Source organism: Nicotiana tabacum, chromosome 12 (genome assembly GCF_000715075.1).
Source record: "Nicotiana tabacum cultivar K326 chromosome 12, ASM71507v2, whole genome shotgun sequence".
NCBI lineage: Eukaryota > Viridiplantae > Streptophyta > Magnoliopsida > Solanales > Solanaceae > Nicotiana > Nicotiana tabacum.
Genome location: NC_134091.1, coordinates 1,826,355 through 1,850,264, shown reverse-complemented (window position 1 = coordinate 1,850,264; position 23,910 = coordinate 1,826,355). Strand labels below are relative to the sequence as shown.

At 35.8% G+C, this 23,910-nt stretch overlaps 1 protein-coding gene across 1 annotated transcript; it reads right to left on the bottom strand.

The window, feature by feature from the left end:
- Positions 1-2,702: 2,702 nt before the first annotated feature.
- On the bottom strand, positions 2,703-22,238 carry LOC107824090 (uncharacterized). Its single transcript, XM_016650815.2, has 39 exons — positions 21,879-22,238; positions 20,784-20,836; positions 20,333-20,432; positions 19,893-20,000; positions 18,943-19,059; positions 18,620-18,770; positions 17,321-17,568; positions 16,957-17,145; positions 16,470-16,546; positions 16,260-16,377; positions 16,034-16,117; positions 14,549-14,644; positions 14,268-14,369; positions 13,685-13,753; positions 12,563-12,658; positions 12,356-12,463; positions 12,005-12,118; positions 11,789-11,872; positions 11,413-11,541; positions 11,078-11,276; positions 10,823-10,966; positions 10,699-10,742; positions 9,721-9,804; positions 9,545-9,613; positions 9,382-9,458; positions 8,832-8,901; positions 8,331-8,480; positions 7,788-7,853; positions 7,401-7,545; positions 7,208-7,272; positions 7,054-7,119; positions 5,885-5,978; positions 5,718-5,754; positions 5,521-5,578; positions 5,318-5,428; positions 4,778-4,845; positions 3,910-3,976; positions 3,765-3,833; positions 2,703-3,119 (listed from the first exon to the last, which is right to left on the bottom strand). The coding sequence occupies exons 1-39, from the start codon at positions 21,951-21,953 to the stop codon at positions 3,033-3,035; spliced, it is 3,888 nt and encodes a 1,295-aa protein (XP_016506301.1). The 5' UTR covers positions 21,954-22,238; the 3' UTR covers positions 2,703-3,032.
- Positions 22,239-23,910: the final 1,672 nt, after the last annotated feature.

Genomic DNA, 23,910 nt, shown 5'->3' with positions numbered 1-23,910 from the left:
TTGTATGGCACTAGTCCATAAATACGGAGTATTATAGCTTGGACCGTATTTTATCCCAAATTGCCAAACATCGACGAAACTCATTTTCTTTGATTTGCTTACCCTCTTACTTTCACAAATATACTTATCACTTGTTTGAAATAGCATAATACTTATAATCTCCAAATAATCTTATTTCTGAACCGATGTCAATTATCGTACGACAATTTGAACGTACAGTACTACATGGTGTAACATCGTCGTAATATAATACTACGGAGCGTAACATCGACGTAATATAATACTGCAGGGCATAACATCATCATAACATAATACTACAGAGCGTAATATTATCGTAATATAATACTACAGAGCGTAATATCTCATTCCCGAGCTTATATCAATTTGCTTATGGCGTTATTCGACGTACGAAAACATGAGGTGTAACAGTACATGCTGATTTTGTACATTTTTTATGGACTCTGATTGAGTTGAAATTTTGAAGGTCCATAGGAAACAACCTAGTGACCAATACTCATTGCTTCGCCATGTTTCAGCTTATTTTATGGCATTTCGTGGTCATGAAATACGAATTTGTGATCATATCTACTTTTTTATGTGTATTAGTACATGCTGCTTTTATATATTTATTTTGACAGAGTTCGATTGGCTCAAATTTTTGTAGGTCCTTAGGAAACGGCCTAGTGACTAATACTCATTATTTTGCCATGAATTTGGGATTCATTTTATGGTATTTCGTAGTCATGCAATACAAATTTATGATTATATTCACTTTTTCGTGTGTAGTGGTACATACTGATTTTGTAGAATTTTTTTAGGACTCCGATTGGCCTGAAATTTCATTGGTTCATAAGAAACGACCTAGTGACTAATACTCATTGATTCACCATGAATTTCGAGTTCATATTATGGTCTTTCATAGTTTATAAACGAATTTATGATTATATCCACTTTTTCGTGTGTATTACTACATACTGATTTTTTATAGAATTTTTTTTGATACACTCTGATTGGTCTGAAATTTCATAGGTCCATAAGAAATAGCTCAGTGATCAATACTGATTGTTTCTCTATCATTAACGTTGGTTTTTTACTTTCACGTTCATATTATTGCGTTTAATGGTCATGCAACATGAATTTATAATTATATATACTTTTTTATGTGTATTAATACATGTTGATTTTATAGAATTTTTTTGACGGACCCCGATTGGCCTGAATTTTATAGGTCCAAAGAATACGGCCTAGTGATCAATACCCATTGTTTCTCCACGACTTTCAAGTTCATTTTTGGTATTTTAAGGTCATGCGATATGACTTTATGATTATCCACTTTCGTATGCATTAGTATATAATGATTTTGTGAAAAATATTTTTGCGAACTCCGATTGGCTTGAAAGTTTGTAGGTCCATAGTAAACGGCCTAGCGACCAATATTCGTCGCTTTGCATAACTTTTCGGATTTTTTATTAGTGTTTTAGGGTCATGCAACACGAATTTGTGAATAACTGAATATATCTACTTTTTCTTATGTATTAGTACATATTGATTTTGTAGAATTTTTTATAGGCTCCGATTGGTATGATATTTCGTAGGTCCATAGGAAGCGGTCTATTGACTAATACTCATTACTTTACCATGACTTTCGAGTTTTGATATTTTGGGGTCATACAATATGAATTTGTGATTATATCCACTATTTCATATGTATTAGTACATATTGTATATTTTTTTGACGGATTATGATTGGCCTGAAGCTTCGTAGGTCCACAGGAAACAGCCTAGTGATTAATGCCCATAGCTTCGTCATGACTTTCAGATTCATTTTATGGCGTTTCCAGGTCATATATCACAAATTTATGATTACATCCACATTTTCATGCATATTAGTACATGTTGATTTTGCAAATTTTTTTGACGGACTCTGATTGACTTGAAAATTTGTAGGTCAACAAAAAATGGCCTAGTGACCAATACGCATCACTTCCTCATGACTTTCGCGTTCATTTTAAGGCTTTTGGGGGGTTATGTAATACGAATTTGTGATTATATCCATTTTTTTTTGTATATTAGTACATGTTAATCTTGTAATATAAAAAATTGACGAACCCTGGTTAGCCTGAATTTTCCTAGGTCCATCAGAAATGACCTAGTGACCAATACATATTACTTTGCCGTAACTTTCGGGTTCAATTTTGGTATTTTGGGTCATGTAATACAAATTTGTGATTATATCCATTTTTTCACGTATAGAATTTTTTTGACAGACTCCGGTTGACCTGAATTTTCATAGATCCATACAAAATAGCCTAGGGACCAATACTCATTGATCGCCATGACTTTCGGGTTTACTTTATGGCGTTTCATAGTGATGCAGCATGAATTTGTGATTATATACAATTTTTCATGTGTATTAGTATATGCTGATTTTATATAATTTTTTGACGAACTCTGATTGACCTGAAAAATTGTAGATCCATAAAAAACAACCTAATGACAAATACTCATTGATTCACTATGAGTTTCGGTTCATTTTATGACATTTCAAGGTGATGCAACATGAATTTGTGATTAAATCCATTTTTTTGTATGTATTAGTACGTGTTGATTTTGTAGAGTTTTTTTTGACGGACTTTGATTGGGCTGAAATTTTATAGGTCCATAGTAAACAGATAATCTAAAATTGACAGCGTATAGCAAAATTTGACTGAAAACCCAAAGATATATATACCTTTCTTTGTTCCTTCTTTTACAGAGAATATAATTGTATTACTTTACAATTAACACAGCTATTCTGATGTGTTCTCCAGAAGGTTATACAATGTAGTCATGGACATTCAAGGGCTCCCTTTCCCTACTTCCCCTCCCAACTCAAAAACTAGAGAAAAAAAGAATGAAAAAGAAAAGGCTATGTATCCCTACAAAAAGGCAGCTCTTTCAATGTAGCTTGTATCGGAGTTGTGCTGTAGGTCAAATTACAAACATCAAGTCATGGCTTCTGTAAAAAATATTAGCTCTAACACCTGATTAGATTAGAATTGGGAAGATGTAGATGGCCGATCCTCTTGCTTCTCTACTAGCACACATCTTGATGGTGGACCAAACATGCTTAACAGTACCTGCAAAAGGAGAAGCAAGTGGAGCATTTAGGGCTCGTTTGGTACGACGGATAAATGATAATTAGTCCCGGGATTAAATTTGAGATGAGTTTATCCTACATTTGGTTGGAATAAAATCGTGGTATAACTAATCCGGGATTATAGTATTTTTTTATCCCTATGGTAGGGTGGGATAACTAATTCTGTGATAATTAATCATGAGATAACTTGTTTCCCAACCAAACGATTTATTAGAAGGCATAACCAAGGTTGCTTCAAATTTCAAGATCTCCATGAATTATTTCAAACACGGTTTTGGAATTCTACAATTTTCAAGTAAAAATTAAGGATTAAGTACATTAATTAAACTTTAGTTCAGTAAACATTTTATCTTTTTAACTCTTCCTCTTTTTTTTGGGGGGGAGCAAAATGACTGCAACTATTGAAATATAGCAATTCTATGTCTCCACCAAGATCATTAATTTTTAGTTAATGGATATGAATTTTGGAGGTCATCCTCGTCGTTTCAAGTTCTTTTCTCTGTTTTGTTGTTCTTGTGAAACATAATAATGAATTTGATTTCAAGGGATAGGATAAAGTACACTTTATATTATATGATGTTTTTCTTATCATTCGGAATAGTTATTGCTAATGCAAGTCACTTACAGGTAAAAATACGAGTCCATGTAGAAAACCAAGAAGAACCAAAGCCAGGTACATTTGGAAGTAGTAAACCTGCAAAATGTAGGTTAAGATAAGGACAACCAGAACAAGCGGTTCACTCCAAGACTTTGTGTGCAAGTAGACATACCACAAAAACTTCTGTCCTTGAGAAACAAAGAACAAGGACACCGACGAGCTTGGTAAGTGTGATACCACTGCAAAAGTGAGAATAATAAATAAGTGAGAATTCTTTGACAAGGTGGGTTGCTCTGATGGTAAGCACCCTCCACTTCCAACCAAGAGGTTGTGAGTTCGAGTCACCCAAGAGCAAGGTGGAGAGTTCTTGGAGGGAAGGATGCCGAGGGTCTATTGGAAATAGCCTCTCTACCCCAGGGTAGGGGTAAGGTCTACGTACACACTACCCTCCCCAGACCCCACTAGTGGGATTATACTGAGTTGTTGTTGTTGTTGTTATATATTCTTCAATATCTACCATATTTGAAAGACAGATATATATATTGTGTTGCTTTGCATTATTAGCTTTGATGTCATAGGTCCATTAGCTTTCTCTGTGGCTAGTAAACATCGTTGATGGATTAGATTCTTTTCTCGATTTGTTATGGCAGCTCGTTATAGGTCCACGTAATTCCTATTTTTCAAATTTGATTTTCACATCATCTATCCTTCCTGACAGTTCTTCATTTTATATTATGACGCTATGTGCTAAAATTCAATGTGTTATGGACATGCATTCATATCAAGTTAACATCCTGCTAGCCGTAAATTCCTGTTCTAGAAAGTATTGCCTCATAGTTATATCTCTTTATAAACAAGCTGACTCACTATTTAATCGTATTGATAAAAGTCAAAAAGTAGACTTGATTAAAGATAGTTTCACTGAATTGGTAGAATGGAGAAGCAAAAACAAAAGGATTTTTAAACTTGCTCTAACATAAAGAGAGATCAGAAGACATAATCCATCCTATCTTCTCCATTAGTATAAGAGAATGTCAAACCTGAATACTGAAGCGCCCATAGTAGTCAGTGCCTCCTTCATCCGTTGATTTCTATCTCCACTGCTGACCTGCATAAAGTGCATAAGAATGTTAAAGAGAGAACTCTAGGATGAATGCCTCTAACTGAACATACAGAAAAATGAATAAAGATAACGAATAATATTGCTGTACACCAACAACCCTGAATTAACCTGGGAATATAAAGCCAAATTATCTTGTTTCGACTTCCTATTTAGGGTCATAATTGACTGCCCAAGCGAATGTATAATTCGCTGCAGGAGGTTCGTCGCTAATAACTCAATGAAAGATATCATTTGAACAGTTTACTTAGCACACAGAGCACTAAACTTTTACTAGAACTTATTAGTCATTAGTTTTACTCAATCAGACAAAGATTCCCTTCTCAATCTCTTTGGAGACAACTACATTTGTTCAATATACAGTAATTCCCTTACTTGGGCCTACTCAAGTTGAGCTCTACTCTCCCATTATTTTAAAAAGAGTAGTAGACCAGATAGATCATTGTGATAGAAGACTAACCAAGAAGGCATGTGTTATATGGACACAGAATTCAACAGCAATACCGACGGACATCACAAGGTTAACAACAGATACAGCATTGAGCTGGATTTTTAGAATTGCCATTACTCCCTGCAAAACAATGTACAATGTCACAGCTAGAGAGAAAACAAACACGCTCAATGATATGAACTCAAGCGATTTGTTCACAGAAGAAAATGTACCATAAGATCCAGAACAATCATAGCCAGCACAAGCAAGATAATTGCTGAAGTCCATAAACTGGATGTAGCAAAAGGTGTAAGGAAACAGAGTTAATATCACATATATAAAAATAAAAAATAAAAAAAAGGTTTTTTGTTCCAGGAAGCAAGAAAGAATTGAAAGGAACAGCATTCCAAGTAAGAGATAATCTACTAACCTACATGTGATCACTAAGCATACAATAAATACAGCACCTGTAGAAAATGAAAAATTAATTGATTAATGTTTCTAAATGGTTTTAGTAATTCTAAAACTACCCAGTGTTTCCTAATTGAGAAAGGATAAGCGACATATATAAAGAGCATAAAGAGGGATGATACTGACCAATAGCAATAGCTAAGTTAATTAGGGCTGTCCTCCATATGCTCAGATATTGCTCAAAGAACATATAAAACACAGCATATGGGAAGATCTCCATCTGCACAAGACAAAGAGATAAGCCATAGCCAACACGAGGAATTTTTAGAAAATGCATGCCAAGTGTGTGATTGTCTGGAAGAAGATAATGGGACGAATCACAGAATCGTAGCAGTTTACTTGTGGGGTTTAATTACAGGCTGTAAGAACTCTTTCACTTGGCACAATTTCCTTTTTATGCCACATAGTTTTTCCTTCCTTTGTACCTCGACTCTTATAAATACAGATAATTATATTAGTTATATACAATTCACAAGAGACCATGACACGAAAATCTAACCTCCAGAATCTCTTGAAAGTTCCACAATGAAAATTTAAGTTTTACTTAACTTATCAAAACTTTAATAATACAAATATAACATGCCTATTGGTTTTTGGAATAAATAATCCCTATATCAGATCATCTTTCCTTCTGTTTTGGTTCAATCAGAATTGGCATAAACGACAGTAAGAGCACTCTCTCTATAAATGATCTAACTGTGGCTACATTTCTCAAATTACCACATTTACTAGCTAACAACATGCTTATTAAGAGCATATTCACATTCATGATATCAACTATGAATAACAAAAGTAAATGTGTTTCTCTCCTACTTTCATCGAGCTTGCACAGCTCCCCTCTACCTTCAGAGTTTATAATCAGAAGAACAGCTAGATGAGATTAACCAAATTTTCCAGCAGTAACTGCCTCTGCACTGCAGAACAACTTTCTTTTCAAATATCCATTATCTGCTACCCTCATGAATTTCAAAGAATGAGTTGCAATGGGATTGTTGACAACAATCTTGACATAAAAGTCTTTATATAGGTAAATAAATTGTACTGATTACTAAAACACAAATAAATGAGTTGGATACACGAATGACAATGCTCTAAAGGCTATAATGAGAAATAGTTTATCACCAGAATGTACATACTAATAGTTGAACAAATAAAAACAAAAGAGATAATCTTAGTACAAAAGTAGATTGTCACGAGAATTGTCATTAAAAAGCAGTAGAGACAACAAAGAGAGGTCAAACAGTTATGTCTTGAAAAGGATACCAATACTTCATTACGTTGCATTCAGAAATTACCTTTAGAGAATCAGAAAGCCTTGAACTGAAGTCTCGTGCAGCCCTCATTGAATTGACATAGTCAACCTGAAGAAAATGGCTTGATATTAAAGGCATGGACCTCAAGACAAAGTTTAGTGAACTGTAAGGTAAAGGATTGGGAATGATTACATACTTGTTTGTTAAGAGGCGTGTGATATGTACGAAAGGCTGATGCTTTAATAATACCGGCCTCATAGCCTGATGACCAAAAAAAAAGGAGCAAAGTTATAATTAATGGGAGCTGATTCAGACGAACAATTGCTACTGACTGCAAGATCTATATCACGTTTAAGGGAAACAACCAACAATACATATAATCGGTCAACCTTCAAGCTCCACATTGGTGGTGTAAGCCCCATTGCCACCTTTAGCACAATCACTGGAAGGTAAAGCATTCAGGAACCATGGAAGCTTCTCTCGAAACTGTTGAGTTGTGGGACGACCATTTGCTAAATCTGAATGACGGAAACACTGAAGGAATCCAAATGTTAGCCAAGTACTCAATTCAACAGTTTTCTGTTGGCTTAATGATTTTCATGTAGTTGAGACATTCATAGGAATGACTCTAGCTAAACTTGGAAAATGTCCAAGGAGATTCTTCAAAAAGCCAAAATAAAAAAGATATTTGAAACTGAAGAATACATTTTGCTTACTGTCACATTGCAATACAAAGCACAATAACAAATTATATCAGATAGAAATATTTGAATTACCGTTGTGCAATCCTTGCATATGCTGTTCGGGCTACAGGAGCCACTACTGGGCGAACAACATGGGGGCTGAAAGAAAAGAGAGATTTTCAGTTAGTAATAGAATATTATTAAATAAAAGAAAAGTATATCAAAAAGTAATAGCAGTAACTCTTTTTTTTGTTTTTTGATAGGGCAATAGCAGTAAACTTTTAGCGGCAGTGATGTGAGATGTAGCACAAGAAGGACGCCATACTATGAGCTAAATGGCAATTCTAGAGCCCAAAACGCTTTAAAACATCGCAATTTGTAAAGTTCTATCACATTTCATTCAGTTATTTGAGCACGCAAGAAGTGGTGAACTTAAAAAAGAGTGGTCTACTTCAAAGCAAATTGGAAAAACACACATGACAGTACAAAAAGTAGCCATTTTAAAGCTGTACTAGTACAATTGTAAAAACATTAGACTGAGAACAGAGTATAACAAGTCAAACACCTTTTACTATGAAATGCTGGGTAAGCATTCCAGTCATGACACTATTCTTCTTAAGGAAAAAGTAACCGAACCTGATCATCAGGAGGACAAAAACTACTATTTGTAAATTTTCTACAGCACCCAAAAGCTTCTGGAGATATCCAAACAAGAAAATCATCAAGCCATGAAGCAGCCGGTTTAGCAATGTAACTTGATTCTGGTGTTAAAGATGCTCTGGCTATCTGCAGAATACAAAGTTAAGCTAAAGTAAAGCATGAACAATATGAGGAAAATATCTCCTTAAGCAAAAAAGATTTATAAACCATAACACTCTCAATGAAGACCATATGCAATAAACTTTAGAAAGCACATGATCCAATTGGGATGAGCTCAAGAGTTAGGGGTCAGCAATAAACCAAATACTATCCCTTTCCCAAAACCCAGCAGCAGAAGAAACTTAATCCAGGACCAAAAATATTATTCCTCTCAGATGAAGAGAGAGACAATTCTACATGTAGCTTAATTCTAGGAGAGACTCCACTTCACAAGAACATGTCAATGGTTTGATTCTTCAAAAGAAACACGTGTTTTACCTCATTCAGTAGAGAATCAGAGTCACACTGACTGATGGAACATAGCTGGTTCGTTTGTCTTGAGTCAGAGCTGAGAGAGTAAAATCACATTCTCAATCATTAGGACTATTGAGTTCAACATTCACATCTGTCGCCAATAATAGCTCAAAGTTCTGACATTTAAATCATGCAAAAGCCAGTTAACCAGCCAATTGCATGTTCATAGTTTGAACAGGGTAAGCAAGAGTTTTGTCATAGGTATGCATAATCATTTCAAGAACAATTTTTCTTATATATTGATATGAATTCTTTTCTTCTCAAACATCCACAAAAGAACTTCCTTGGCACCAAACTACTTTAGCAACATGCTTAGACAAAAATTAAACACAATTCTAACTCTCAGCAGGCATCCTCTTGTTCTCTCAAATATAATCTGCATATCATTGATGATTACGCATATCACAACTAGAATGTTTTAAAACATTTCTGAAGCTCTTCGTCAAAGACACAGAAAGAAGTCAGCATATTGAGAAGCATGTTGCTAAATAAAGGAGTATATTATCCATGGTACCTATAGTTATAGTTCTTGACAACAAAGTACAGTGGTGGTCCAATTCTGAGATAGTCCGAGATATTGTTGAAGTAACCCTGCATAAAATAATGCAAACAAATATCACACTTCACAACTCTATGAAAACCAATTTTGTAAATGCACATTAATTAGGGTACTAAACCTGAAGGTATGAGTCGCGAGGAAGAACAATTTGTTGTTCCAAACCAGGTTCAACCCTTGTACATAATGCCTTGAAGGATATCACGATAAAAAGATCATTCACCCCCAGGTTGCTCGATATAATAAAACCAGCAGAAAGAGACAAGGATTACATAGTAAAAAGGTGGTGCAACTTACAATACTCGCCAATGCAAAAGCAGCAAAGACACATATGACAACAAGTTTTACTCCCCACAGACTTAAGATGGGGGCGTGAATATCCTACAAGTGAAAAAATCAAAATAAATCAAATTGGTTACCAAATGCAAATAAAACAGCTCCAGTTACAAGAACATCAAGTAGTGTAAGATATAACATGTACATAACTCTACACTCATCAGCAGCATAAAGCTACCAAGATGTACAGAGCTCCCATAAAGTTACCAAGATCTCTACCGTTACAACGCCAAGATGTTAAAGCACGAGTCAAATAATCGATTATGATCATGGGAGGAATTACTTGGGTGCTGGAAGGAGAAAGAAAGGAAGAGGAGACATAAGGCTTCGGAAGATGATAGTGATAATTTCGTATATCTTTTTGGTATCCTTGCAGTACTCAATCATGTCCAGATGATAAGACAGCTTTGTAGAATGGAACTTCTCTTAATTAGGATTCCAGATTTCCCCTTGAGTCGAGACATTTTATTCACTTATCAAAAAGAAGAAGAAAATAATCAATGTATAATCACAAACAATTTCCAGTCCTTCGAGATCTCATATGGCTTATATGTAATAAGTACAGCATAGAGATCTTTAAGATAATAGCTGCAATATGAGCAATATCATCAGAGTTCCTCCTGATCGTCATATGTTAAGATTTTGCATGGTCAACCTAGAAGTCCAAGACTGAGAAAGATAAAACAAAAAGAATAGCAGGATCAAACATCAATTTTAATAATAGATTAAAACAACCTCAGATGGCATTGTTGATCGATAGTACTGAGACATGTTCGCATATAAGTAAATACGAAAACGCCACCTTTTGATTTAGATTTAACTAGACAAACCTTGTACTAGATAAAGAAAACAAACATTAAAAATGTTTCTGAGATCATATGCATCAGTTCAGAGAGAACAAAGGATGAAATTTCAGAAACATTTAAGACCATCCATTACCTTCATATACCGCACCAGCAATCCAGGTTTTCTCTGTTGATTACCTACAAAATTGGTTGATATAAGGGCTTCATCCGATTGGAAAAAAAAGTAAAGAGCCTTGCTGAAAAGCTCCCAGATTTACCTTTGTCAGGATCAGCATTTGAACCAGACACTTTAATACATGGGAAACAATCAATCCTGTTATCTTCGGCTCTCAAAAAATCAAAACAAATCAAGGCAACAAATGCAGTAACTTGCAGAAGGAAGTCCAACAAAACGGCCAATGCTGCAGCGAAAGCAAAGAAAAGGGATAAAGAACAGAAGCTCTAAACACAAGTATGCTAGATATTTACAATAATTAGCAACTCTGTAAGCCTAGAATCAGGCAATTCCTGACCTGCGAACATGGAAAAAACGCGGCATGCCGGCATTGGAATGAAACTTCCAACTGCAAATGCTAAAACCTCTGAAAGACTAGCTAGTGTAATTGATGGTCCAACTTCTACAAGAGCATTGCTAATTCGTCCCTCTAAAGGCAGTTCCATTGGCTGCCGCTTAACAGCATTCACCAGAATGCACATGTTATCTACTCCAACCTGAGAAAATATGGAGATTGAGAATGATCATAAAGCAAGAGAAGGGGTTGTAAGTAAATATTTTTTAGACAAAAAGGATCAGCAAGTAGAGACAGAGCAAAGCCAAAGAAGAAGAGACTGTCGAAATTCCACTTACAGCCAAGACAAGGAAAGGGATCACTTCCATTATAATTAGGGTTGATTTTACACCTACTGCACTGAAGAAACCAACTGATCCAAGAACAGAGAGCATGACAAGTATAACTCCTGAAAGACCAAGCAAGACCTGGAAAACAACAATCCATCAAAAGCAAATGTCAAAAAAGAAAATAGAAGAAGGCTAATATAAGCACCACCTTTCAAGTGAGAATGAAAAAGTCAAATGAAACCATTAAGTATGTTGATGATGATTCTCATAGTATATTCTTTTACAAAAATCTAAAATGTGTTAACTGAATAGGACCAAAAATTGCAACAGTCATGAGTCCATAGTACATTATGGTTGATGGTATGAAGGGTCAAAAGCACTGTACCTTAGAGGAAATGTAACAAAAGGAAAAACGGGGAGTATCGCCCAACGTCAAGGATATATAGGCAAACATCACAAGATAGCTTATCTGGAACAGAACAAGTACAAAAGGAAATGGTGAGCAGAAGCAACAGAGGAAGTGCATGATAATATCGTCATTAAGGTGAGCAAGAAAGACATGTCAAAGTAAATATGAAACCATAGTGGGTGCACTCCTTACCAAGATAGTAATAGCATCTGCTGTGCTCTCCCTTTTCAACTCTTCCTCAACAGAACTTTCTGATGAAAAAGCAAGGCTCAAATTCTTTGCTTGTACCATTGGCAAGATCTCATCCTGCACATAGTATTAAAACTGATTAGACCACATAGTCAAAGGTAATCTAGTATTAGAAAATGATTAATGCTCAAATGTTTCATTTAGGATCTCTCAGTGACTTCTTATGTTATCAAGCTTTTTTTTTCTTTGTGCTTTTATATTATAAAAAAAATGTTATCTAGCTTTTTAGATCCCTCAGAAGGCACGTCATGGCATAGAGCGATTAGCGAAAGGAACATATTACAACATGCAGACCTTCACTAACTGAATGAAAGCCTTCTCCCAGGCCACTGCCTTCTTAGAATAGTTGCCTTCTTTATCAATTGCATTATTCACAGGATAGGTCACAATGAAAGCAGAAGCCTGTCTCATAAACATTTATACATCAGAATACAGCTTAGACCAACATTGTATCAGTTCTTTGAATCACGAAATTTTTGGACAAAAGGCAAATGGAGGTACCTCAGAGTAATTGTTACCAGAGAAACCACCAACAGCAGTACTTGGATCAAGTGGAGCTTTAAAAGCACTCAAACAGCTCTCTGCTGAAGTATAATGCTAAAGGACAGCAAAGAAAATTGATGATGAGCTTTAACATTATTCCTTTAGGTTGTGAAGAATATGAAATGAAAGTGGATGTCAAAGATTGAGAAAGATACAAATTAAAAGGAAAAATAAGCACATTGATTAATTTCTGATTCTTTAAACTCAAGAGCCAAACTTTCTCTGCTGTTCACTTCTTAATATTCTACTGAAGACAGAAAGAATTGACTGATTTTACAAACTTAAGCTGTTAGAATATTGAGTTCCTCGGTGAAGAGATCTCGTAAGCACCCTGAGCAGACACAAGTTGAAGGACCTCTATTTATTTGCTCATCCAACTAATTAGAAGCAACTAACTCCTCACATGAACTCAGAGTACTATCAAGATTTGGATATCCTTTCTTTAGAGTAGAACGTATCAGGTTGTTTCATGTGTTGTCTGCAGATTTAAATAAAAATGACTGTCAATTTGATTTAAGTTGTTCTTATTCAAACCATGTCATATGTTCAAATCCCAGAATTTCTGCAGTCATTCAATTTGAGCATGGATATCTCAACTTGATGTGTGCATGCTAGAGGAATACACTCTACCTTCTTATTTTTCGATAACTGTGGTGTCCGGCCTAGCTAGCATGCACCTCGACTAATTTCACAATGTACCTACTACCTCCCACCAGCACAGGTATCGGATAACTCTGTCCACCAAGGCTTGGACAGATGGGACTCCGCTAGGATTTGAACCTGAGCCCTCATGGTTCTCAACCAATTAACCACTAGATCACACCCTTGGGTGCAATACACTCTACCTTTATCCAGGCTTAACTAACTAATACAACTCCAATCAGCAGTAGCACCTTTAATGCTGTTCTGCTTGATTTGAATGTATGCAGCAAACAGCAATGTGGACCAAAAAAGCAAGTTACAAGTAAAACCGATAAGAAGAAAGGAAAAGAATATTATAACAGCGACCAGAGACAAAAGGAAAAGAAAAATAAAAGTAACTTTATAAGTACAGCATCACAAAGTTAGATCACAACATACCTGAAAACAGTACTGAACATGCTCAATGCCTCCATAACTATCGAAGTTATTGCTGTCCATTTTGAAATACTACAAATCATATAAGTGGGAATCAGTTGCAAGACATCTAAGGGGAAATTGAGAAATTTCTTTAACAGACATTTGTAATAGCAGCCATGATTGACAATTAATAGAAGTAGCAGAGTCACAAGTAATTAGGTCTAGTACCAAAAGACATCGGTAAGAGAAAAACAGATAACATTTGGACCATGAAGGAAGGAACAGGAAGTTAAAGGAAAACCATGCAGCAGACAACATCATCTACGCAATGGCATGTCAAAGGGCCAAAACATTCAATCATAGAGCAGAGAGAAAAAGACAAGACCATTTCACAGCCCACGGAATTTGACATTGAACTTTTCATATTTTTTTCCCGTATGTACTCAATATTTAACACAATCTTCAGATCATGACATTCTTCAATAAGAGATCACCGACAGACTTAGAGAACTTGCTTCGAAATATTAATAAGTTCAGTTAATGTTTGCTTTAATACGAGATATATAGCCAAAACGTAGAAGAATTAACTAATATAGTGTTGTACCTGAAGAATACTTTGAGTAGCGCATTCTGTGCCAAGTGGCTTCATACAAATGTCAGTCAGGGATACCATTGAGCCAGAATAGTTCCCTTGGATAGCATCAATCTATTCAACATGGGGCAAACTTAGTTTCTAGGAAAAGAAGAAACTATTAAGAATATACTTTGCACTTGCTTAAATCATATGATGCACAGAATTGTAAATCAGATGTCACTCCTCTTGCAGGTAATTAAAGGAAGCATGATTCCGTTCAGTTTAAAACAAAATTCAAGAAGATGTATTACCTTTTTTTGTATGTCAAAGAGTAACTTGATGTTGTCTTCAGTAACAATAGGAGGTGAGTTTCCATTATCTGCGTCTGAGATTGTACCAATTATGAGCTGCAATTTTAATAAGGTGATAGTAATTTCCATGAGATTCAAAGGTCATCCAGTCCACCCCCACCTCAAAACTAGGGAAAAAAGGAAGAGAAAAGAAATCCCCCTTTACCCTGATAAATGGGAAACGTGGGATTCAGCTACTTGAATTTAAAGATACTAATGTAATAAAAAAGGCAGACTTGAGAAACATAGTTTAAAGTACATCCAAACTGTAACTGGATCCAAACATGACCAGAATGGCAGGCCTGTTTCGTAAAAAAGGTTTATAAGGTTCTTAAACTATAAATTAAGTTGAAAAGGCAACAAAACAGTGAACAGCAGCTAAACAAAAAATGCTCCATTGAGCTAGCAGTTGTCAGCAATAGCATACCCCTAAACCCTCACAGAGTTTCCTTGCTGTAAAATTAGGATAGATGCAGATAGTCAAACAAGGAAGCCTCATTTTGTTTGGCTAAGACCTATCCAGACAAAGACGTGAAAGTTACAAACTTTTATTACATTTAACGTGAATGCAAAGACAAGTTTGCGACATGAAAAGATGATACAGCTAGAGTCTACAAATGGATCAGGATTCAACTAATTCTACTACAACTACACATCAATCCCAAGCAAGTTGGATGCATCAGGATTCAAGTTGGAAAATTTTCACTGTCCAATTTTAGATGTCTTGCATTGCATGATCAGTACTGAATCGAGAATTCTCCAACTGAAGAAAAGGGTCGGTCAGTATTCAGGGTAAAACCTTTCACCCAATCAGTATCTGAGAAATCATTTTCATGCCTCTTTGGGAGGATGGATGTAGGTGTTCATCTTAACCAAGTTCAGTGCAAAATTTTGGAGAAGCCCAAGTACTAGTAGCACAGCACTCAAATTAACCACAGTCAAGCCTTTTCAGCAACTGAAATATTAAGATGCCAGCATGTTAAATGAACTGGCATAGGTAACTACTCCATTGTACCAAATACTTGCATGGAACCCCAGGTGCTGGAAACAACCAGCACTACGAGGTACAAACATATCTAAATCGGTAAGGTTGCTGAGTGATTAAAGCAATTAGAGACCATCAGATCAATCTTTGTCACCATATAAAACAAGTCTTCGTTTTATAGGTCTTGCTTTCTCAATTCCATAGTATTAGTTTTGTCATCATTTTGAAGTTACCCCTGAGAAACACTCATCCACAAATTACTCCACCAAAATACGTACGACTCATCCACAAAGTACTCAAGTCAATTAGCGTGAGAAACATAACATACACGTCGCCCCAGAATTATGGATCCACTGGAAAACTATTGGATACTACAATCGTGAAATATTATACCAAGTCTGACTTAACTACATAAAAAACGACGACAAAAGTATCTAGCAGAAAACACAATGAAGTAGAACCTGCTCAATTCTATAAAATGGTGCAAGGTGGCTGTCAAAAAATAGTTTCTCCTCTGCAGCTCTACTCCCATGGCCGACCCATAGCTGAAAGTATCAATGTGGAATCTCAGGACGTGAATGCAACAAATTAAAAATATTAAAGCAATGGTATATACAAGCAAATGTAATCTTGCTAAGTGGATGAAATGATATAATAGGAAATTGAGACAGCTAAGCCACATCATACCTTCTCAGGCCTTGTCTCAACTTTAAAACGGAAAAGGCCTAAGCAGAGCACCAGGACAATGAACAACGATGAACACAATACAAGGATTGGATTTCTAGCCACCCATGTTCCATATCTCCTGAAAAAGGGTTGTTTACAGATGCAACCATTTCTGTAAAACAATCCTCAACCAATCACTGATCTTAACTGATTAAAAGTGTAGAGAATCACCTGTAGAATTTTGACATATATCCCTGTACAATTGAGAGTTGAATACCACTTGAAATTTGAGGGACATCTTCAAGCATCTGAAATTTTAAAATGAGTTATAAACGTGAGGAGATGATATTGAGATATCTCATGGTGAAACTTCCATTATCCAACCAGCTATGACCCAAAAGTTAACTCATAAACTATTACAACAAATAGAACATTGAAATTTTGTGGAAAGAAGCTTTCACAGAATTTAAATTACAACTTTTGGCCTATGCTCAATGGTGTTAGCTAGTAGATTCTTTAGTTCATATAACTGGATAGGAATTTAAGCTGGGAAAACAAAAGGAAAGACACATTTTATACACATGATGATTCGCCAAACTCATGTTTTGAGAGACAGAAGGTATTAACATAAAGGAAAGTAGCACTAATATGAAAAATACAAAATGAGATATCTCAGACAAGCAAACAAATCACTGAGAGGTTGCAAACTGGCATTCACCTGCATGGGAATATTCTCATCCTTTTGCCTGCTGCTTTGGCGGATGACACCATTTCTAGTTGCACGGATCAATGGCTTTGTTCTCGAAACCGGAGTCTCTTCTCTTTTTTTATGGAGAAAGCCCCATCCAAGAAAAACAGAGACTAGTACAACATACAGAATTGTGACAGCAACTTCAATGCACTTCACCTGCACCAATCAAGAGTTGGAACAGCATAAATCATGTATTTTCTTGCAGTTCTACCGACGCAACAAAGACAGATTTAACGAGCTATGCTTTAAAGATGAAATTCAATCTGAGCTATGTGTATGAATTATAGAAGCGAGTAAATCAAGTGACTCTCTATAATAGGTGTCTTTTCACCTTGAGAGACCCAATTCTCACTGAACAAGAATCTTCTCTCTGCGCAGGAGGAGGAGCTGAACTTGAGCAGGCCGAAGCCGAGGGGCAATCACCACATGAACAGCCTAGTGATGTATCACCACATGAATATGTAGACACGTTCATAGGTTTCATTCCAGATGACTCAGGAGCAGTTGGTTTGAAGTTAATTGCATAGGGAGATCCGGGGACTCCAGGTGCCGCTCGTCTTCCAATAAATGCATACCACTCTGCCAAATTAAGGGTCAGCATGGCATGTAGATTACCAACTAAATCAAAGAAGTCATACTATTATCCACCGTCACCCCAATACTCTCTCTTGTTCTCTCTGTCTTGCATAACCAAATGAAAGAGCAACTGCCAGTTATACTTATAATGCATGTGTGTGTAAAACCTTTTCAACCCAAGCCAACAGGCCTCCTAATAACGATAAAGAAAAGCCAAAAGCTATACTTACTGAGGCATGGTAGCATGAAGACAACAACATACCCAGTATAATCTCACGGGTGGGGTCTGGGGAGGGTAGCGAGTATGCAGACCTTACCCCACCTGGAGAGGTAGAGAGACTGTTTCCGATAGACCCTCGGCTCAAGAAAAGGTGGAAAGGAAGAATAGGGGAGAAGAAGAGCAGGAAAGAGGGGGGAGAAAGGCGATAAGCAAAGAGGAGAAAAAGTAGCATCAAATAGTAACCATCAGGGAGCATAAAAGGAAGAAAAAGTAGCATCAATAGTAACAATCAGAGAGCAACAATCCCACTAGCAAATTACAAAACAAAGGATGTGGTTGCAAAGTACCAGATACAATAACAAACTAGAAGGAAGTAACTTTCAACCCACAGCAAGAATATTATTAGTACTACTGGTGAACCTATGAAAAACTCGCAACTACCTGTCAACCCACCATTTTAATCCTCGACCTCCACACCTTCCTATCGCTAGCCATGTCCTCGGTTAGGTGAAGCACCGACATGTCCTGCCTAATCACCTCTCCACAATACTTCTTAGGCCTACCCCTGCCCTTCCTCAAGTCCGCCATGGTCAAGCCCTCACACCTCCTGACCGGGGCATCTATATCTCTCTTCTTCACATGCCCAAACCATTGCAGCCTCGATTCCCGTAACTTGGCTTCCACGGAAGCCACTCCCACCTTGTCCCTAATAACTTCATTCTTGATTTTATCTTCCCTGGTATGACCACACATGCATGGTAGCATGAAGACATGCACCCCTTTTTACATGTGTGCATCTATTCAAAGTCAGGAACCAAGGAATAGACAATTTACCTCTGAAATTTTTAGCTCCTGCACCAATGAATTCTATGGCTCTGGTATTCATTGTACCAAACTTTACATCCTTGCAAGATTCGTACAATCCCTCACCAAAAGTGTCAGTTATGAAAAAATCAATTCCATCGACAGTAGAATTGCTTTTGACCTGAAAACAAAAAAAAGCATGAATTGCCTATTCAAAGCAATTTAGGACAATTGGTGCACAGTGACAAACATGATAGTTTAGCTTAAATCAGGTTCCCCGAAAGTGTTTAGGACAATTGATACAAAGTGAGGATGAAATAAAATAGCAAACTGGCCATATAGGTAGCACTTACCTTGGAAATAGATGTAACATTGATAAACTGGCTCTGGTTCGGAGAGCATGTAAGTTCACAAAACAAATTCAAAAAGTTTCTCAAGCATGCTGGACAGCCCACAAGAAACGGAATTGCCTACAAAAGAAGTTAATTGGATAGAGAGGATTTCAAAACAAGAAAGAATCGTGAGAAGAGAACTGCCATTATTTACACATAACTCAAAATGAAAAAGGTTTCAGCTACCCCAACCCCTCCCAAAGAAGAAATATATAGGTTATATACATACACATATAAGAGGAACAACGTGTTTTGGATTAAAATTATTTTGAATACTATAGTAATTTTACTACAAATGATACTCTTATAACCACCCTACTAACCAGAAAAGAGAAGCGATGGAAGAGCTATCGTATTGAATGCATAGATATTTCCTTTAATTCCTTTCTTCTACATGCTATCTCCACTATCATATGCTATTATTATCTCTCAACTTGCGTTTATTCTTCAATGACTTCTGCCAATTAGAATTATGCACAGTGTGCTCACCAGTATCTAGTGAGTAATATTAATCAGACTAGCTGTCCTAAGTAAAGGAGTTGAAACAAAATTGAAAAATGATTCAGCAGATAAGCTACAAAGTCTCAGTTGTGACAAGAATCAAGATTTTTCTCAAGTAAGAAGGCTACAGAGCCATCTCCAACTCAGCTCCTGTCACACAAATACACAAGACCCTGTTACTTGACAACCATCAAATGTGAGAGCTTATCACTAAAGCACCAATCTCAAGCCTCCTAAAAAAAAAGACGCTCTGTCATACAACATTAGATTTGTTCAAATCACTTGGCTACAAAGACCCTCGAAGTTATCAAAATTATACTCATAATATTCTTTGTTGTTAAAACCACTCATTTTTCAGATAAAATTCTCAAAATTAGGAGCTGGAAAAGTTTTACAGCATAAAATCTTACTTGCTGGACTTGAGCTCGCAAGGTATCAAATTGACCCTCCGTACAACAGACGTTTCCAGTTATCGTTGGGCACAAACTTTGAATTTTCGATGAAAGTAGCTCACCTGGCTGCAGAGCAAAAATATTGTACATAATGACATTAAAATATCAGGTTGAATATTATTTGGATATCCAATAGTTGTAGAGTAATACAACCAGGAGAACCACATATAAGTCTCTGAGCATGTGCATGTGATTCCTTTTTTTCCTTTTGATTGGAAGAGAAGTCAAGTCAGCAAGACAAAGATGATAGAGTGAGGGGGGCAGGCCAGATCTTGTAGAGGCCAACAACTATGAATGGCTAGCTTAGAATAGCCACCGAACGTCTATCAAGTGATCTATGATGAACCAAATACAAAGGTACCAAGATGGTTCATCAATAGTTATCTAACAGTATTTACCTTCACGGAAGGGGGACCAAAGGGACAATTCAGAACTTTTCCATCACTGCGTGCTCCGCAAATGTCATACATGGCACAATATCCTTCAGCATGCCTTTGTCTAACCAAGTGAAAAAATTGAAGATTTCAAACTATAAGGTGTTGCACTTTATGAAATTCATGAAAAATGAGACAACTTAGATTTTGTTTACGTTCATTGTATAAAATAAAATAACAAAAATAAGGCTATCCAATTCTTCTTTGTTTATGCTCCACAAGTGCATATTGCTTTGCTTCATTTAGTTCAAGTCAATTTTTAGTTTAGGTTTGTTCTGTAAAATGTAATATTCAATAAAAGATGAAATAAATAAGGGAGCTGACTGCCTTGGATTAAAATGTACATGGATTTTCTTTCAGCAAAAAAGATATCAATACCATAATTCACTGAAAGATAGAAATGAATAAAACTTACACTCCAGAGGAGTTTGATGTTTGTGCAGTCACCGTAGAACCAATCAACAAAACCTGCACATGTAAATTTGTTAGTATAACTCAGAGCAGTTCAAGAAGGATTTTCAAAACCATTCATATCAGAAATTATTTTCATTTATTGCATCAAAAGATGCCTATGCCCCACATTAACTTTCTAGGCATCTCTCTCTCTCTCTCTCTCTCTCTCTCTCTCTCTCTCTCTCTCTCTCTCTCTCTCTCTCATGTAGGAATCAAATATTATGCACAATTCAGTATAAGTCAGGACTAGAAATTAGCCAGCCTATCAAATTCTTCGGCAAATTACTGCTCGAGTAACCTTCATCTTGAAAAAAAGGGTATTAAGTTACTATGGGAATTCGCTGGAAAGAACATATAAAGATACCTTTTTTTATGCCACAAATTAAAGACATAAATTTGTTAGGCGAAAGAACACAGAAAGACACCTTTTTTTTAGTGCAGATGACTGCATTCAAACTCTTCATAAAGTTGAATTTTGCAATATACTTCACATGTAACTCATCAACTTTGTTAAAGGTATAGATTGTCAAACAATTCCGCAAGGAAGGCAGTCAAATTTCACAACAGAAGTCAAGTTTTACAATTAAAAACCGAAAATTGAAAAAAAAAATAGAATATTTCAATCAGAAAGAGAAGTCCAAAATGTTCAAAAAACAGCAAAAAAACGTTTCACTCACGAGCATTAATTCATTTTGAAGAATGCCGGAAATCAATGATGAAAAGAAACGTGTTTCTGTACAACGACATTAGTTTCAATCAGAAAGCGAATTCAAAATTTAACAATTGAAAAGCGAAAATCAAATTTTTTCTTAGCTTCAATCAGAAGAAGAAGTCCAAAATTATCAATCAACAGTCCTTCTGCAACTTCTAAGTTCTCACTGGCGGAAATCAATGATGAACAAAAAACGTGGTTCTACTCAACCACCACCAACAACAACAACAACATAATCCCACGGAGGTCTGCCGAGGCTAGTATGTACGCAGACCTTACCCCTACCCGAGCAGAGAGGCGTAGTTCTACTCAACCGAAGTCAGAAATTTTCAGTCTAAGTTATACCTGAAACAAACATAGCGCGAACCAAATCCGGATAAAATGAAGCATCATTGTTCCTATGGAAGAAAACTCCGCCATTGCTAATGCCGGAGCTGAGTCCTAACCTCAGAAAACTCCTCTATTTTGGTTCCAGTTATCCAACTATTACCTTTAGTCCAAGTCCGTTTTTTCTGTACAGAATATGAGATAGAGAGAGAGAGAGTCAAATGAAAAATCTGTTAGAATATATAGCACTGAGGTTAATAAAGATTGCTGCTTGGTTGAGACTGGCCAGTCAGGAGCTACGCTAAGAATATTGGTCGCAGGAGCTACGCTAAGAATATTGGTCGCAGGGCTTTATCTGCTAATTTTACTATACCAGTCATCTATTTCATATTTCGTATTCTGTATTTTATATGCATTTTTACGGTACTAATATATCGGTTCATGTTATTTTTTTTAGCCGAGGGAAATAGCCTCTCTACCTTTTGGGATAGGGGTAAGGTCTGCGTAGATATTACCTTCCCCAGACCCCACTTATGAGATTATACAGATTCGTAGATTCGTAGATTCGTCGTTGTTGTTGTTAATAAAGATTGCTTCTATTCCATTAAATACTGGAATTTTAAATTCTAATGTTCCAGTCTGGAACTTCACGAGTTTTAAGGGCAAACCCGGTCCCCGGTTTAGGATAAAAAAAACACTTGTACTACAAAATAGAATATATGAATTATTTTAATAATTTTAAGTTATTTTACGGATTTAGCCTTGCTTTCGGTTCGTATTGTCGGGATGCGTTTTAATTATGTTTCCTCAAGGCTCGCGTAATTGAAAGCGTATGATGCCTTCTTTTTCGATGTCCTTTTTATTACTCGTCAATTTAATTGATTTTTTGGTTATTTTTTCATATATTAAAATATTTATCTTTTAATATTAATTAATAAGAATGGTTTGTTCAAGTGGTGGGTATCCTTTACTTCCAATTAATTAGTTGTGAATTCGAGTTATTTCAAGAGCAATGTGAGGATCTTTTGGAGAGAGGGAATAAAATAATAAAGTTAATTATATTAATCTTAATTTGTTCATGAAAAATATAACAAATACTCGTGGACTCTTTATTACAAGAGCAACTTTAAAAAAAAAAGTTAATTCTTTCTTGGTATTTGAAAATATTTAAATATTATTGACCATAAAAATGGGGCCTAAAAATCAATTAAAGTGGATTAGAGGGAGTATTTTCTTTTTCTTTTTTTGTTGTTTGAGTAATCATCATGAAAAACGCATGATTTTTTTACCGTTTATTCGATCAATCAATGTTGTATGCTGAGGGTGATTAAAGTCATTTTCGATTCTATAATTGGAAATTGAAGATTACTTCTGCAAAAGTTCAAATATACGAGTTAAATTTATTGTTTTATTGGTTGTGTATGTAAAACAAAATTGTAATACATCAACTTCGTTTGGAATAATATTATAACATGCTATAAGTCAATATAATTGATAATTTATATTTATTAAAATTTAAGAAAAAAATATTTGACTTCTCAGATAGTAACATTTTCATGTAAAATATTATGAAGTGACAAGTAATTTTTTCCTTGCTTGTTAAGTCAATCGCTATAAAATATACTGCATCTAACTATCTTTTGTGGTAATAAGTGTTTTTTTTTTCCACATTGGGTCCGATTAAATTCGGATTCGCGCCGGAAAGTCTCACATTGGGGTAAAGCGCTATCGAACAAAGGCGATTCCATACTTAGGGGCTCGAACTCGAGACTTTTGGTTAAAGATGAAGGAGTACTTATCACTCCACCAAAACCCTTGTTGGTGTGGTAATAAGTGTAACTCCACCAGGTTTTGTGTTAAAGTATATTGAATATATAAGCAAAAATTGGTGACAGAATAAAAAGGATTGCTAACACTGGACTTTAATTTTGGTAAATCTGATGAGATTAGTAGGTTAAGAAAAAATTATTTTCATTTTCATTTTCATTTTCTATAGGTGGAACAATAAGGCACAGAATTAATGAGATGTTTATTTGACAAAGAAAAGCTA

Bases quoted from the DNA above. Each gene is read 5' to 3' on its own strand.
- LOC107824090 (XM_016650815.2), bottom strand. From the start codon at position 21,953: ATGGCGGAGTTTTCTTCCATAGGAACAATGATGCTTCATTTTATCCGG. The intron at 9,614-9,720 runs GTAAGTTGCACC...ATATCCTTCAAG, and splicing joins CTTTTGCATTGGCGAGTATT to GCATTATGTACAAGGGTTGA. The intron at 5,979-7,053 runs GTAATTTCTGAA...TGTCTTGTGCAG, and splicing joins GGCTTTCTGATTCTCTAAAG to ATGGAGATCTTCCCATATGC.